This window comes from Aedes albopictus, chromosome 3, assembly GCF_035046485.1.
Source record: "Aedes albopictus strain Foshan chromosome 3, AalbF5, whole genome shotgun sequence".
NCBI classification, from domain to species: domain Eukaryota; kingdom Metazoa; phylum Arthropoda; class Insecta; order Diptera; family Culicidae; genus Aedes; species Aedes albopictus.
In genome coordinates, this window is record NC_085138.1 from 177,686,356 (window position 1) to 177,702,846 (window position 16,491).

At 45.1% G+C, this 16,491-nt stretch overlaps 1 protein-coding gene across 2 annotated transcripts in view; it reads right to left on the reverse strand.

Annotated features, from left to right (window-relative positions):
• LOC109403328 (acetylcholine receptor subunit alpha-like 1) overlaps window positions 1-16,491 on the reverse strand; it is a 227,061-nt gene that overhangs the window by 31,462 nt on the left and 179,108 nt on the right. For both annotated transcript variants that reach the window (XM_019676136.3, XM_029862719.2), the window contains exon 4: window positions 12,327-12,371. In XM_019676136.3, the coding sequence (XP_019531681.1) occupies window positions 12,327-12,371 (45 nt within the window). The remainder of the gene's footprint in view (window positions 1-12,326; window positions 12,372-16,491) is intronic.

Sequence of the window (16,491 nt, forward strand, 5' to 3'; positions counted from 1 at the left end):
TGTCCTCGGCAAACTTTGTCTTGCCCACTGCGTTTTTTGACGTTTCAAGTTCCTAGCCAACCCCAAGTCCCCGTTCAAAATGTATGAAAACCCAATTTTCAAAAACACTCAATGAGACGAATGCCGAGTATGGTAAAGTCTCTCTAAAAAAAAAAAAAAAAAACGCTCAATTTTTCCATAAATCTTCCTTGGGTGAAAACTAACAGAACAAAACTAAGACTACCCAAATCGGACTCTCATTTCGTAAGTTATGCGCGGTCCCACGTATGCCACTACATTTTTATATAGATAGATATATCCCTTTCGAGACGGAGCTCAAAGAAGTGAAATTTCCCTACAAATTGCTCAACTTTGGCTCTCCTAAACTCTGACATTTCCCAAAAAAATCAACAATTATTTTTCCTTATTTGAAAGAACTATTCTTTATCTTTCGATTTCTAACTTTGACTACCTAGATAAATTGGAAATAAAAAATATGCGACAGATAAAACTTTTTCATGTTTTGCGGTTTTTGCCCACTTTTTGTTTACTTTGTTGTGGTAAATTTCACAGGCAACGTAAACAAAAGTTTGTTTGCACACATTCAAGTATAAGTAATGGCTGAATTATTGAAACAGTTTACGTCACATGAAACAAAGTCTAAACAGATGAAAAAATTATGCAAAACAGTTACCGCTTAACAGCACAATTGTGCTGGTTCGTCACGAAAGGGATATATATAGATAGATTAACTACATATATGTTATTATATATGAGTACAACATTATTTGAATTAAATAGGCAATCTGGCTAGGGCCCATATAGCCGAGGCGGTAAAAGCACGGGTATTCAGCAGGACCATGCTTGAGGGTGACGGGTTCGATTCCCGGTCGGTCCAGGATCTTTTCGTAAAGAAAATTTCCTTGACTTCCTTGGGCATAGAGTATCTTCGTGCCTGCCACACGATATACACATGCAAAATGGTCATTGGCAGAGGAAGCTCTCAGTTAATAACTGTGGAAGTGCTCATAGAACACTAAGCTGAGAAGCAGGCTTTGTCCCAGGAGGACGTTACGCCAAGAAGAGGAGAGAGGAGAGGCAATCTGGCTTTTATTTTTTTTTTTCAGGATCATGAGCATTTGAGCGAAATCCGAAGTGGGGGAACTTACGTATTTTCGGCCGTTTTGTTCTCTTCGTCATGGGGGGTTTTTTGAAACCTGCTGATCTCAAAGTTGGCCTCAAATCCTTCCCAAGCAAGCTGAGTTATATGCCCAAATTTCAGGCAAATTGGACCACAAAAACCCCCCATGACGAAGAGAACAAACCTGCCGATAATACCCTTTGTCACCCTATTTACGAAGTTATTTAAAAAAAATATTCCGCTGATTGTACGACATTTCCTCGAAAACCAGTTCCCCGAAAGTTATTTCCCCGAAAAACGATTCACCGAACGAACCGTTTCCCCGAATGAACCTTTTCCCCGAAATATTTATAATACTATTTTTGGTACTGGTTTCTAATCGTTTGCTTGATTAATTCGATAGTCTGAACTAGTCATTGAAACGAAATAGCGAAAAGTTAGCCTGAGTACAAAGTGTGCCGATGTGTAGTCTTTAGAAAGATATCAAGATCATGGAAACTTTCACACTTCATTGATATTGAGCATTACCTCTTATCATGAATTTTTCGAGATATCATGTTCTTCATGATGCTTCAATGAGATTTGCTCTTCTTCTGAATATGGGTCGTTCTTTTCTGCTGTACTGATTGAAAATAATATGGCACTCAACTAAGAACACGCTTATCATAATTTTCCCTTCTTTTATTCATAGGCTGTTCTTTATATTTATTTTTAAATATTCAATCGATGAAAACGCCCTTTAAACGTATAATACCTTTAAAACGAGTCATCGTGATTGTTGTAGTAATCTGCTAAAGTTCATTGCCATTGTAAATCACATGATCCAGAAAACTTAAACTTTAAGTCTTAAAGTATTCTTGCTTTTGAAGGAAGTCTATGAGCACAATTTTAATGTGTATTAACAGGCATTAAAAAGAAAAGTCAATGGAACTCAATTTGTTTGACAAATAAATTTGAAGCTAAGCACTCTTCATTTTTTATAAATCAATTGATCAATCATAACCGAAGTAGCATTTGGAATTGACATTTCTACAGAACATATTAGTAGCCGACAATATTTTAAAAGAACAGTATATGATGGAAGAAGGGAGAATCTTTGATGAAGATTGCTACTATAACGCCTATAGATACTCGAACAGTTTGTCACAAAAAAAATAAAAATAAATTAATATAGCAGTAGTCAAATTACTGATTATAAATTGAGCAGTTCAACTTGAAAGAACAGACTATATTTGAAAGAAGGAAAATTTTATTAAATGAAAGGTTATCAATCGAGCCAAAAAGACGATGGATCTTTAGGCAGAAGTATGTCAGGCCGAAGTACGTTAGGTAGCAGTTTTTTTTTTTTCCTTCTAAACCATAGGGGGATAAATCTGCTCATCAGACACCCTAACAGGAAGGTTAGGGTAGTGTGGGGTTGAGGCCGTCTTCTACAATGCCGGTAGAAGCCAGGACTACTCTCTCCTCGACCCACTAAAACACATTCCTATGGTCGCCAAACCCTACGTCTCTCCGGAACCACCAAGAAGGTATTGCTTCAGAGAGGGGCTAGTGCATATCGCACCCTCAAGGTTAGCTGCCGTAGCCTAGCAGCAACGAACATCGATGACTCGCTTTGGAGAGTCCATCACGGTAGCCTGCTGGCGCTTAGCCAGTTTCCCGAGTGGTCCTCGCCACTCCCTTTGTCCTCGGAAGGCGGGCAGGGTCAACCCCGCCCGCGCCCTACTGCTGAGCGGACATCAAGAACTGATGCCCACATGCAACCCGATCTGACCTGCTGAAGGCAAGGGTATCACTACCCTTCAGGCCTTATCAGATGCATCCGTAGGTTGCAGACAGCAGGGTCTCACCTACCCCGACCCTTGCCGGGGACCCCTTTCCAACCGCGGGCTCAGATCCAACCCAGTAGACTGACGCCACGACAGCACCGCTACCGGGACTTCCTCTCCGCGGCCACTTAATCGCTGTAAGGGTCGATCTCGACCGCAGGGCACCGGTATGACCTACGAAGCCGACTTCGAACCCCTGGACCACCTCTTGTACTGCATCTGGACTAGCCATTCTCCGAGTCCACGCGCCACCTCCTTTGTAGCTCCCAGACGATATGGGTGATAGCCGTTGAAACGGCATTCCAGCTAATCTCATCCCTACACATTCTCTGGACCAAGTTGTCCGGAGTTGTGTCCTCCCCGCATGTGGCAAGCATGCGGTCACGCATAGTGCGAAAACGCGGGCACACGAACAAAACGTGTTCCGCCGTTTCCTCTAAACCATTGCACACTGGGCATTCGGGAGAATCCGCATGCCCGAAACGGTGTAGATACTGTCGGAAGCAACCATGACCTGTAAGGACCTGTGTCAGGTGGAATGAAACTTCCCCATGGCGCCTATTAATCCAACTATCTACCCTCGGTATCAACCTATGGGTCCACCTTCCTTTGGTGGAACTGTCCCACGCGCGCTGCCATTTGACCATAGAGGCCATCCTGACAGTCTTGCGTACGCCTCTTGTGCCGCGCATTTCGAAGCACTCCATATCCTCACTGATAAGAATGCTGATGGGCACCATACCAGTAATGACACAGAGAGCGTCGTGTGACACGGTACGGTACGCGCTTGCAACCCTCAGACACATAAGCCTGTAAGTACTTTCCAGCTTCCGTCGGTAGCATTCAGTACTTAGCGCGGTACCCCACGCCGGGCCGCCATACCTAAGTATGGACGTAGCAACACTAGCCAGAAGCTTGCGCTTACTGGCGTACACCGCAGAGCTATTGGACATCATCCGGGACAGTGCCGCAATAGCTGTGGAGGCTCTTTTACAGGCATAATCGACGTGGCTACCGAAGGTAAGCTTATCGTCGATCATCACGCCCAAGTGCTTGACAGAGCGCTTCGACAGGATAGTGCACTCTCCTACACTGATCTCCGTCTGCTGCGCCGACTGCATGTTATTCACGACCGTCACCTCTGTCTTGTGCTGAGCCAGCTCCAGTTTTCTGGACCGCATCCACGCCTCCACAACCTTGATCGAGTGGTCGGTAGTCAACTTCACCTCCTCGATCGTTTCACCGTAGACTTCGAGCGTAATATCGTCGGCAAATCCAACGATCACCACTCCCACTGGGTACTCTAACCTTAACACCTCGTCGTACATGACATTCCATAACACCGGACCCAGGATGGAACCTTGCGGGACTCCTGAGGTTATGTGAAAGCACTTCCGACCCACCTCCGTGTCGTAAACTAGTACGCGATTCTGGAAGTAGCTTCCGAGAATCTTGTACAAGTACTCCGGTATCCCCAGACGCAGGAGCGCATCGGCAATAGCAGCCCAACTGGCGCTATTAAATGCATTCCTTACATCCAGAGTCACTACCCCGCAGAAGCGAATTCCCCTCCTCTTAGGCTCGAGTGCTTTCTCGGCGGTTTTTGTAACCGACAAGATAGCGTCTACGGTGGACCTCCCCTTCCGGAAGCCATACTGGTTGCTCGAAAGACCATTTACGCCCTCAGTGAACTTCAACATTCTATTGAGGATGATCTTTTCGAGCACCTTCCCCGCCGTGTCAATCAAGCATATTGGTCTATATGCCGACGGGTCTCCGGGTGGTTTCCCCGCCTTTGGCAATAGTACCAGGCTCTGCCTTTTCCAAGCTTCTGGGAAAACTCCCTCGTCCAGGCATTTCTGCATAGCAGACCTGAACATCTCGGGAGCTTCTGCAATAGCTACTTTTAAGGCCAGGTTCGGAACTCCGTCCGGACCTGGGGCCTTACCTACGCTAAGGGACTTAGCTATCCCCGCAAGTTCCACATCGGTGACCCTTTCCTCATCGCCAGCCCCAGTCCCCGGCTGTCCTACGAAAGGAGGCCAAGGACAAGGATCATGACGCGGAAAAAGTCCTCCAATGATCCCCTCCAACATCTCTGGAGATTGCTCTGTAGGAGCCATCACACCTCTCGTCTTGGCCATAACGATCCTGTAGGCATCACTCCACGGGTTCGTATTGGCACTCTGACAGAGACCCTCAAAGCAGGCCTTTTTGCTTGCTCTTATCTCGGTGTTGAGCGCGGCTTTTGCAGCGGCGAACACCACCCGCCGTTCGTTTCGCTCTTCCTCTGATCGTGTTCGCTGCATCCGCCGCCTAGCCCGTAGGCAGGCGCGGCGCAGGTCCGCAATCGCGTCGGTCCACCAGTAAGCCGGTGGCCTCCCATTTCTAGGGTGGACTCGCCTAGGCATGGTCGCATCACACGCACGTGAGAGCACCGCTACCAGCTCGTCGCCGTCTAAACCGAGTAAGTTTCGCTCACGGCGGAGCGCTTCCCTAAATACCTCTTCGTCGAAGTATGATGTCTTCCACCTACGAGGGCTTGGCCTTGGCCTAGCCGCCTCTTCTTCTATCCGCTGTCTGCTGTTGTTGTAGTCGATACTGTAGCGAACCGCCAGGTGGTCGCTGTGAGTGTAGCCATCATCTACTCTCCAGTTCGGACTACTTGTTAGGCCAGGACTACAAAAGGTCACGTCAATAATTGACTCCGCTCCATTTCGACTATAGGTACTCTTGGTACCGACGTTAGCCAAGTCGACATCTAAGATGGCCAGTGTTTCTAGCAGGATCTGACCCCGCTGGTTCGTGAAACGGCTTCCCCATTCCACAGCCCAGGCATTAAAGTCACCCGCTATTACCACCGGCCTTCGCCCTGTTAGCACGGTCGTTAAGCGGTCCAGCATTTGCGTGAACCGCTCGATCGGCCACCGCGGAGGCGCATAACAGCTACAGAAGAAGACCCCGTTTACTTTGGCGACCACGAAGCCCTCATAGGTAGTAGACACCAACTCCTGCACGGGGTATTTACCCGTCGTCCATATCGCCGCCATTTTCCTGGTCCCATCCGAGGCCCAGTTGCCATTGCCGGCGGGTACTCGGTATGGGTCCGAAATGATGGCGATATCCGTCTCCCACTCAGAAACCGCCTGACAAAGCAGTTGCTGAGCCGCATCACAGTGGTTCAGGTTCAGCTGCGTTACCTGCACTGTGATTTGTTGTTCACTGCGGCTTTCTTAAAGGCCGGGAACCCTAGACCACCCATCGTATGTCTGTTTTTCGAGGTTTTCCCGGTACAGATCATGCAGATGGGCGGACTCGTGCAGCTTTGGGCCTTATGACCTTCAGCGCCGCATCGCCTACACAGTTTGCGCCTGTCGGGGCCTTTGCAGTCCCACGACTTGTGTCCTGGTTCCAGACACCTGAAGCAAACCTCTGGTGGCTCGTGGAATGTCAGGTGACATACACACCAGCCCACCTTTATCCGCCCTACTTTAACGGACTTTTTAACGTCCGCCACAGGTAGCTGAACCAGAGCTATCTGTGTCCCTGCTGGCCCCTTCCGCAGCCTGACGGCTGTGGCGGCCACCTGAACATCGCACTGTTGCCGCAGTGCCGTGACGAGCTCTTCCGCTTCGGTGATCTCGTCTAGGTCTTTGACCTTCAGAGTCGCCTCATGCGTAAGAGCCCTCACCTCCATTCCATCACCAAGGACCTCTTCTGCCAGCCTCTTGTAGGCGGCGCCCTTGTGATCCTTCTCGCGCTTAAGCTCCAGGATCATTTCGCCCGTACGAGTACGTCTGATACTGCGTACGTCGGCTCCAAGACCCTCAAGCTTGGCGTCGCACCTCATCGCCTTCAAGACGTCCGAGTATTTCGACTGTTCGGTCTTGATGACGATAGCGTCACCTTTTTCGCGCCTGGCACCTGCCTTCCTACGCCTTGGCTTGGCGACCTGCACTTCTGCCTGCGGATTCACCTTCTTTTTCCTCTTCCGCTCTACCTTTGTCCAAGGAGGGTCCTCTCCTTGGATCGCCCTGCTCTGTGGCTGCTGAGGGCCCACCATTGGTCGCAACCCCTTGTTCCCATAATTCCGGGACGGGCCGGCCTTTTCAGGCCCACCCTTCCCAGCTTTCCGGGAACCCTGGCTGGGGTCCGACTTTCCGGTATAACCACCGGCTTTCGGGGTTATTATGCGCCTGGCCTTGCGGGCACCGCCAGACAGCTCCTCACCTGACGGCTGCCTCGCTCGCTTCTGCAAATGCTTGTCACGAGCATTCGCTTCCACACTCTTCGGACTACCCGCAAAGGAGAAGGCCTCCGTTTGCGTAAGCTTAGACGCTTTCTCCTTTGCGGGTTCCGCCGCTGCCGCAGCCAGCAACGCGACCGCGTGCTCCTGCTTGGCCTCATCGATTGACACTCTAAGCCGAAGCAAGGCCGTTTTCAGGTCCTTGCTTATATTCGACTTAGTTGTCGCGAAGTCAATAATTTTGCCAAGCTGCTGCTCAGCTACCTCCAATGCGGGCCGTCCTTTTCCTGCTACTTGGCTGATGGCCCTCAGCAACCATGCTCCGTCCATAACCTCCGCCGGCTGGCTTGCCGTGGAGTGGACAGGAGCTCCCACGCTTGAGCTGTGTAAGCAGCTTCCAGCACCTGACTCCTCGCTTCTCCTTGTTGGAGACCGCATCAACCCGCTTCTTGCGAAGGGGTTGATCGCACCACTACTTCCACCTAAGTTATTTGTTTTTGGATTTTTGCTCATACTTATTCCCACGAGTTGCACGAGAAATAATGTCCACCACGCCAGAGCTCTGCATTAACGTGGTAAGGGACAGCATACTGTGGGGGGTGCCCAGGTACCCCACAGGTTCCGTTAAAGATCGAGCATCTTTTTCACCCCCTCGATCACTCATTCCTCGGCACGGGTCGCTTGACACCTTGAATTGGGGTTAGTAGTCCTATTCTTAGCCGGCAACTACGCGGCTGACTCGCAAGCGGGGGGGTGCGTCAGGCCCCAGGACATCCGTCCCTGCTGCCCCCTAGGTCGCAGTTTATCAGGCTGAAAGTGTCATTACGCCGGACCGGCATCAGTCCGCTTGAGTTGAAAGCAAAGAAAAACCTAAATCTGTCATGGAACACTGGGACAGTCAGTGGTATACAGTATAACATAAACATCAAGAAGCGGGCCTGGTGTAATAGTTAGAACACTTGACTATCATGCTGAGGACCTGGGTTCGAATCCCACTCCCGACAAACTCACAAAATATGAGTTCTTCCTTCGGAAGGGAAGTAAAGCGTGGGTTCCGAGATGAACTAGCCTAGGGCTAAAAATCTCGTCAATACAGATAAAAAAAACATCAAGAAATTATCTATGTGAGAAAAGGGTAACGGTTAAAAGAATATTGTAAAATCATGGAAGTATATACCCCAGTCGACCTATGATCGTTTAAGATGTTGAATAAGATGTTAAAGTGGAAGCGATATGCGTACATTTTACATGCGTCTAAATGGAGGCATGCCCGCATTTGGCCTCCACTTTGTCATCTTATGCAACATCTTATACGATTACTGGTTGTCTGGGACCAGTATACATATAATGCCCTAGATTCGAGGAATGCAAAAAAAAAACTCAAGGGACTCAAACATCTTCTAGAACTTAAAACAAATTTTACATCGTTTATGAAGAAAATTTGGAAGACGGTCTACTGACCCATTCTACTCTATGAACTTCAGCTTAGTAACCCATTCGGCTTAACGTACTTCGGTCTGACGTACTTTGGTGAAGCGTTCTTCGACCCAAAGACCAGATCGCCGCAGTTGTGTATTGGGTAAATGTTAAATAACATATGCAATACTCTTTTCGGGGAAACGGTAATTCGGGGAAACATTTTACGGGGAAATTGTACATTCGGGGAAAAACTTTCGGGGAAACTTCATTCGGGGAAGTGGTTTTCGGGGAAATGTCGTACAATCATTCCGCTTTCCAAATTTTTTCCATTCCCTTCAAAGGGATAGTTCTTGCATAAAAAAACAATTAGTTTTCGAAAAATATCATCTTAAATTACTTACTGTTGCTGGCAGCACTGCTCTTATTACGTTTGTAAATTGTTATGAACATTTCGTCAGTTTATTTTGTATGCTATATTGTGGTTTGTACATCTGCAAGGTGTCTCCTCATCAGACAAAAAAAAAATCCATGAGTTTTCTAAGTGTTCCCAGGAGAGAATTTTGAAAATTTTTCACGGCAATTTACAGGGGATAGACAAAATGATCGGGACAGGCAAAATTTTCACTTTCCAAAAAATGTTCAACTAGCTGTAACTTTTCGAAAAGTGCATCAAATATTCTCAAATGTTTACTGTAAGTTCTTCAACTAGTTGTGTATCAGTGGACAAAATTTGGAAAAGATCGGACAATTCTTCACGAAGTTATAAAGATCTTTGAAAAAGTTAAAATTATCCGATAGCCAACTTTGAGCTGTTATATCTCCGGATTCAATGAACCGATTGCAATGAAATTTTGACCATTCATGACTTATATAATGAACTCTGGAAAACATTTGACTTAACTTGAAATTTTTAACAAGCGAAAAAGCTATAGCGATTTTAATTTTTTCACGATTTTTCAGTAAATTGGTCTATTTTTAATATGCATACCATTACTTTTTTAAATTTATTGGCGGTTATTTTGTTACTTTCCTTCAAAACGCATTTATATATAAGTCAATTAGAGGAAAACTAAATGAACTGTAATTTGCATCTTGAATTATGAAAGGATGCTGATGTTTTGGATAATTTGGTATTTTATTAGAAAAATAATCTAATCGTTATAATTTTCTTCCGTGTTAAGAATATTAAGTTAAGTCAATGGTTTTTCATAGTTCATTATATAAGTCATAAATGGTCAAAATTTCATAGCATTCGGTTCATTGAATCCGGAGATATAACAGCTCAAAGTTGGCTATCGAATAATTTGACCTTTTTCAAAAATCTTTATTACTTCGTGAAGAATTGTCCGATCTTTTCCAAATTTTGTCTACTGATACACAACTAGTTGAGGAACTCACAGTAAAAATTTAAAAAAATTTAGTGCACTTTTCGAAAAGTTACAGCTAATTGAACATTTTTCGGAAAGTGAAAATTTTGCCTGTCCCGATCATTTTGTCTATCCCCTGTAGGTACGGCTAACTCAGTTTAAGCGAAACACAACGCACTACTTTCAGTCCTGCACGCAAAAAAAATCCGTTCCGATATATGTGCGCTCCCAATCACGGCAACGGGAACAAACGGGAACTATGCATAGCAACGATAACAACAATAAGAAATGTACACCGTGAACTAGATTTCACGTTTTCCAGAATGCTCATATTGACAGCTGGAACTAGTTCCAGTTCACGGTGTATATTTGCTTGTTCTTATATTTGCGTTTGTTTGTTCACGTTAATCAGAACGGCTTTCTGAGCGTGTGGGCACCCACGGTGGTGCAGAGGGCCGAATTGAGATTTCCATCCTGGGTGATTGCCAGCCATCGCCTTGGCCAGGTCAAATTTCTGTCGACTTCCTTCATTTCGTTGTTGAGGCTGCGCCGCCATGAGCCTCTGGGTCTGCCTCTGCTGCGATGTCCTGCTGGGTTCCAATCTACCGCTTGCTTGCAGATTTCGTTTCCGTCCCTGCGTAGAGTGTGGCTAATCCACCTCCACTTTCGCTCCCGAATTTGTGCCGCTATCGGCTTTTGATGACATCGACGATGAAGCTCCACATGGGAGATCCAATTGTGAAGCCACCATGCACGAATTATATATCACAGGCATCTATTGATGAAGACCTGCAGCCGTTGAGTGTTCTCCACTGATACACACCAGGTTTCACCGGTGTATAGCAGCACAGAATTCAGATTTTGGTGCGTCGGCTGATCTGGTTGTTTTTCCATACATTTCTTAAACTCGCAAAAGCAGCCCTCGCCTTCTTGATCCGCGCACCTATGTCGATCTTGGTGCCGCCATCAGCTACCAAGATATTGGAAGCTTTCAACAGTCTCCACTGATTGTCCAGCTACCGTAAAGCTGGAAGGGTTGACTATGTTTACATCCAAAGATTTGGTCTTGTTGACGTTGATGTTAAGACCTGCCGCTGAGGAGCGATTGGGAAGATCATCGAGCTTGCTCTGCATATCAGAGCGCCGATAATGGGCTGCCACAGCAGTCCACGATTTGGTGCACGGTCAATCGCACCTACCAAGATCTAGTCGATTACGACGAGGAACAGTAGCAGTGATAGTATACATCCTTGCCTCACTCCAGCATCGACCCGGATGGGATCGGACAAAACACCGTTGTGCAGTACTCTGCACGAAAATGCCCAGTACTGTGCTTTAATGAGGCCGATGATTTTCTCATGAAGACCCTTGCGCCTGAGGGTTTCTCACATGTTTCCGTGATCGAGATGGTCGAAAGCTTTTTCGTAATCAATGAACACCAGGTAGAGAGACTCTTGGAATTCATTGATTTGCTCCAGAATGATACGGAGCGTGACAATATGGTCCACACAGGATCGTCCGGCATGGAATCCTGCTTACTGCCGTCGGAGGGTTGCGTCAATCTTCTCCTGTATCCGGTTCAGGACTTTGAGAACGATACACATGCCAAGGATGTCTGGAGGTCTGGGCGTGGCAAGGCGTTCAAAATGTGCAAAAGTGAGCGGACAGCGGCGCGCGTGTAAATCAAAGGGGTACCCCTGTTCGCTCACTTTTGCCCATTTTGAACGCCTTGCCACGCTCAGACCCGTGAACAAAAACATTTCGTACTTCGTTTACGCAAAATTCAGCATATCTTCCGTTCCATGTCAAAAATTGAGCTCAACCCATCGAAGCAAACCATAGTTACAGCATCTCAAAGTTGGTCATTTTGCATGAAAATTGGCGTTTTTCTGATCAATTATGCACCAGTGTATCAAAGCTCTATTGGTAAAATTTTGAGTCATTTGAATGAAAAAACATTTTGACCAGAAAATTGCTGTACGGACAATTGTTTGATACACTGTAAGTTTCTGTTTTACAAATGGCTTGGTTACTTGAACATTTGCTTTATCTTTATTATCGAGACTTTAAATACTAAAGTATGCAGTCTAATATCTACCATACCGCTAGGAAGGTATTGTTCCAAACAAGTAGAAAATATGTGCTCTCGAGACTGTAAACTGCTTATGACTGGAATACATCTGGCATAGCTTTTATCGAAAATGGATGTTTGCTTTCAAGTGCAACTCCAAACAACAACTTCCTGGAAGGCCCTTGTAATCAAAATGCTCTCACAGACAGGGGTTTTGCTTCTTGGTATCACACGAACATTGGGCAACATGTGCCACTGCTACCGGTTCACTCACCTGTTCTACCCACACGTTAGTAGTCATGATTTGGTTTTTAAGGTTCTGTAATGAAAAAAGAAAAGAAAAATGAACAAATGTTAGCACTTGGGGAACCAATCGGAAAATCAATATCATTTGGGAGGCGTAACTGTGGATGACAGTATTTAGTTATCCTGAGCTGGGTCACAAGCACTCGACAAAGTCATTTGCATACAAATTGCCGTTGATTTCTGCCCTGGAACGGTCTGTATAAAATACCATTATAGTGTGCTTCGCAGCGTGAATAGTCAATGAATCAATATCACGACCGATTTTTCTTCCCACCCGATAGAGCCGGCCGAGTCAAAGTCAAAGAAGCTGTGGCTAAATCAAACAAAGAAAACGGAGAGAAATGTCGGAAAAGCTGGAAGAGCCGGGGAAGGATGTAACAGTCAAATGAGCAGTCCTGAAATAAGGAACATGTTGGATCTATCCAGTTCCGGCGAGGATGATAGCGTGCGAAAAGGGGAAAAACGGGGGGTGGTGGTAATTTGCCGCTCCCACTGTGGGACGTTGTCAATCGGGAAATGAAAAGGGTTCTGCTTGAGTGAAAGGAATACTGAATCCTGCATTTCTGAATAGTTATCTTTCTTATGATTTCCTGTTCGTTTGGCTTGAACAGCTGCAGTGGACAGCTGTATGAATAGTTCGGTGTGATTCAGTCTATCGATAAGTATTTGAATGGATGTATATCCGAGATAATCCTGTACAATTGCTCACACCACGATTCTGTCTTTCGAGGAATGGAATGCTGGGCTTAATCAAATGTTAGTTGAATGTATTTTAGAAACTACTATTTTACTATAGGTACTTAAGAGAGTTCGACTGATATGTGTGATATAGCTACTTTATCGGCGCTGCAGTCTTGGGGAATCAAAACGACTGTTTTAGATTTGTCCCGACGTTTCGACTCTGTTTCAAGTCTTCTTCAAAAGGAAAATTCTGACTAGTCGCTTTTTGTTCGAATGGACATAGGACTGTCGGTGTCTTGTTTGTATCTGTACATCGGATTTCTTATGAAGTGAACCGTAGCTTATTTTTTTGGTTGGTTTCACTTGATTTCTGCACTGCACTGCACTGCAATTGTTGACGCGGTAACGGTTTGTTCAAAGATAGCAAACGATAGAATTAACTGAAAATATTCAGTTATCTATTGATTTCTAAAATTTTAAAAGTCTTTAAAGATTTTTGTATCTCGAAATAGATATTAAGCTTGTAATATTATGTATTGTATCGGAGAAAAAAACGTTAAAAAATAACAAAAATAAAACAAGTTAAGAAAAAAAAACATACAAAAAGCAATGTATTGTATTCGAATTGTTTTTTTTTTATAATTAAGTATGATATCCAAAAAAAAGCTTAATGACATGACATATTAAAAAGTTTAAAAAAGTGCACAAAATTGACATTTTTCAAATTCTCGAACAATTTCTGATGTTTTTCGAGTTTATTCAAATAAAAAAGTTCAAACTGAGTTTCCTTTTCATATGGGATAGATATGCGACTACTTGTAGTCTATGAATTTTAAAGGGAGACAAAGGATAGTCTCAGGTAAAAGGTAAGGAAGCAAAAACCTGGTCTACTGAAAATTTACATAGAAAGGCTCAGGTGTGTAAGGAATTTGCCTTAAAGGGAAAAAATGGGAGCCCCACAGGAAGTGCAATTTGAAAGCAAATAACGTATCCTGTAAGTGTAAGGGACATAATATTGCATGACATATCTGTAAAGATGGTTCTACGTATAAACCATTACTTTCATGGTGACATTTACAATTGAATAGCATCACTTTCATGTCTATCAAAAACCCAAGCTGAAAGCCTTTTCATGTGTTTGGCTACTTTCTTCCTAAATCTTCCAAGGTTAGTATATATGCTTTCAGCTTTATTTTCCAGCAAAAAAAAACACTTGTGTTTGTCGGTCAAACCCTTTCTAAAATTCTCTCCATTATCGGCTGTTCATTTTGTCACACTTCAACAGTGGCCCATCCCAGGCCGGAGGCCCACGGCTCACAAAGTGGTCAACCCTTCCGCATGAATGCCGGCAGAAACGAAGATTAAACTGAGTCAATTTTCGATGTCATTCCTCTTCTTCGGAGCAGTATTATCTGGCACGAAGACGAAAAAACCCTAAACCACACAACGGCACCACATTTGGTGAGGAGAAGCAACAGCAGCATGACGGTAGAATAATTTATGATGCCAATTTATTTCCCACAGCAGTCCAGGCGCCGCCGGCCGCTCATTTTCCGCAAAGAGCTAAAAACTACCACCACCACCGTCGTCGTCGTCGGGCGCATTCTTCCCGGCAGTAGTGTAGTGTCAGCCGCTCAACAGCCGCAGCCCGGTAGGACGTGTGCAGGTACTAAAATTTCACTATTTCGACCCAATTGGGGGAAAACAAACAGACGAGCTGGAAAAGCATCCTTTTAATGGCGGTTTTCTGCTGCTTTCGGAAAATCTTTACTGCTATACGGCGAAACCGTCTCATCACGTAACAGCGTCGTCAGTGGCGGCAACACATAAAACATAGTTGTAAATTGTAGTCAGTTATTCAGGTGCAATCTTTTCATGAGCTGGACGGTTTCGCCGTTATCCGATTAAGCTTTAAGGGTGTAGAAAAAACAATTATCGTGTTTATTTAGCCAAAAAGGAACTTGAATTATACCAGGTGTCCGTTTTAGGACGGTTATCCGCGAACAAGACAAGAGAAGTTATGGTATGGTATAATTCTTATAGGTTCCCTGATTAAAGTCACGTTACCCACCCATTGACCACCGCGGGTCACAAATAATCGAAGAAGCGTGCAAGGCAGCCATCAAGGTGGGATGTTGTAGTTAAGTAAGGTTAATCATAGTAGGCTTGACTTTTAGTACAGACAATACGAAAATTGTAAATGACTGACATTCAACAAACATTAAGGGTTGTTTGGAAACAAGTGTTTACTTCATGGGAGCTACTAGGTGGCGGTCGCAAGGCAAGGAGGTTGTTGCAGGCAGTAGTGCCAGTAAGTCATAGCCTTGCATGGCGACCTGTAAAACTGGGGAGGATGGGCCTTCCGCCCTGGGTCGAAGGAAGCAAGGGGTTTCGACAACGTGTAGGCCCTCAGCCTCCACAAATTAAGCGCAGGGACATCAAGCCAAGGAAAATAGGTGGGCAGCGCGATAAGGGTGACGCGCTTGTCATCAAGACTGAAGAGTCTAAGTACTAGAAAAGCTTGAAGGTGATCAGGATCGACGCCAAGCTTATGGATCTGGGAAATGGCGTGCGTAGTATTAGACGTATTTCTACAGGCGAAATGATACTCGAGTTCAAGCGCGACAAGGAGCGCCAGAACACCCCCTAAAAAAGTCTGGCGGAAGAGGTCCTAAGCGAGGACGTTGAGATGAGGGCTCTTACAGCGGAGGTGACTCTGAAGGTAATAAATCTAGACAAGATCACTAACGTGAAAGATCTCGTCACGGCACTGCGGCAACAGTGCGAGGTGCAGGTGACCACCGCAGCCTTCCGGCTATGGAAGGGCCCGGCAGGGGCACAGGAAAGCTCAAGGTGGCCTGGTCAGTATGTCAGCTGGAGGTTTGCTTCAGGTGTCTGTAATCAGGGCTGTATGTACGCATGGGACAGTAAAGGCCCTGACAGGAGCAAGCTGTGCAAGCGATGTGGCGGCGTAGGTCACAAAGCACAAGGCTATAGAGGCGTTCCACGGAGTCATGTCAGTCGATCCTGAGCGACCATTTCAAAAATATGTGAAACTTTGCACAGTTTTTCAATTTCATCTAAATCGCCATTTTTCGATATCAAATTTTTATTTTGAATCACGACTAACTTTTCAAAAGGGTGTATGCGAAAATAGTTCAAAAATATCCTAAAAGCTGCACAGCAAAAACGGATTGTTCGATTGTTATGAATTTTTCAGCAAAGTTAGATAACTAAATGATGATTCCTAACAAAATATACACTGTGAAAAATTTCTTTTTTTACTTTAAAAAAATATGATCTTTGTCACAAAAACTCAAATATCTCAAAACCCTATCTTTTTACCAACGTCATTTTTTTAGGGAAAATGGCCCATTATATCAGCTATCTACCATAAAATTTTTGTGATGGTAAACTGATAAACAAAAAAGTTATAACATTTCAAACATTTC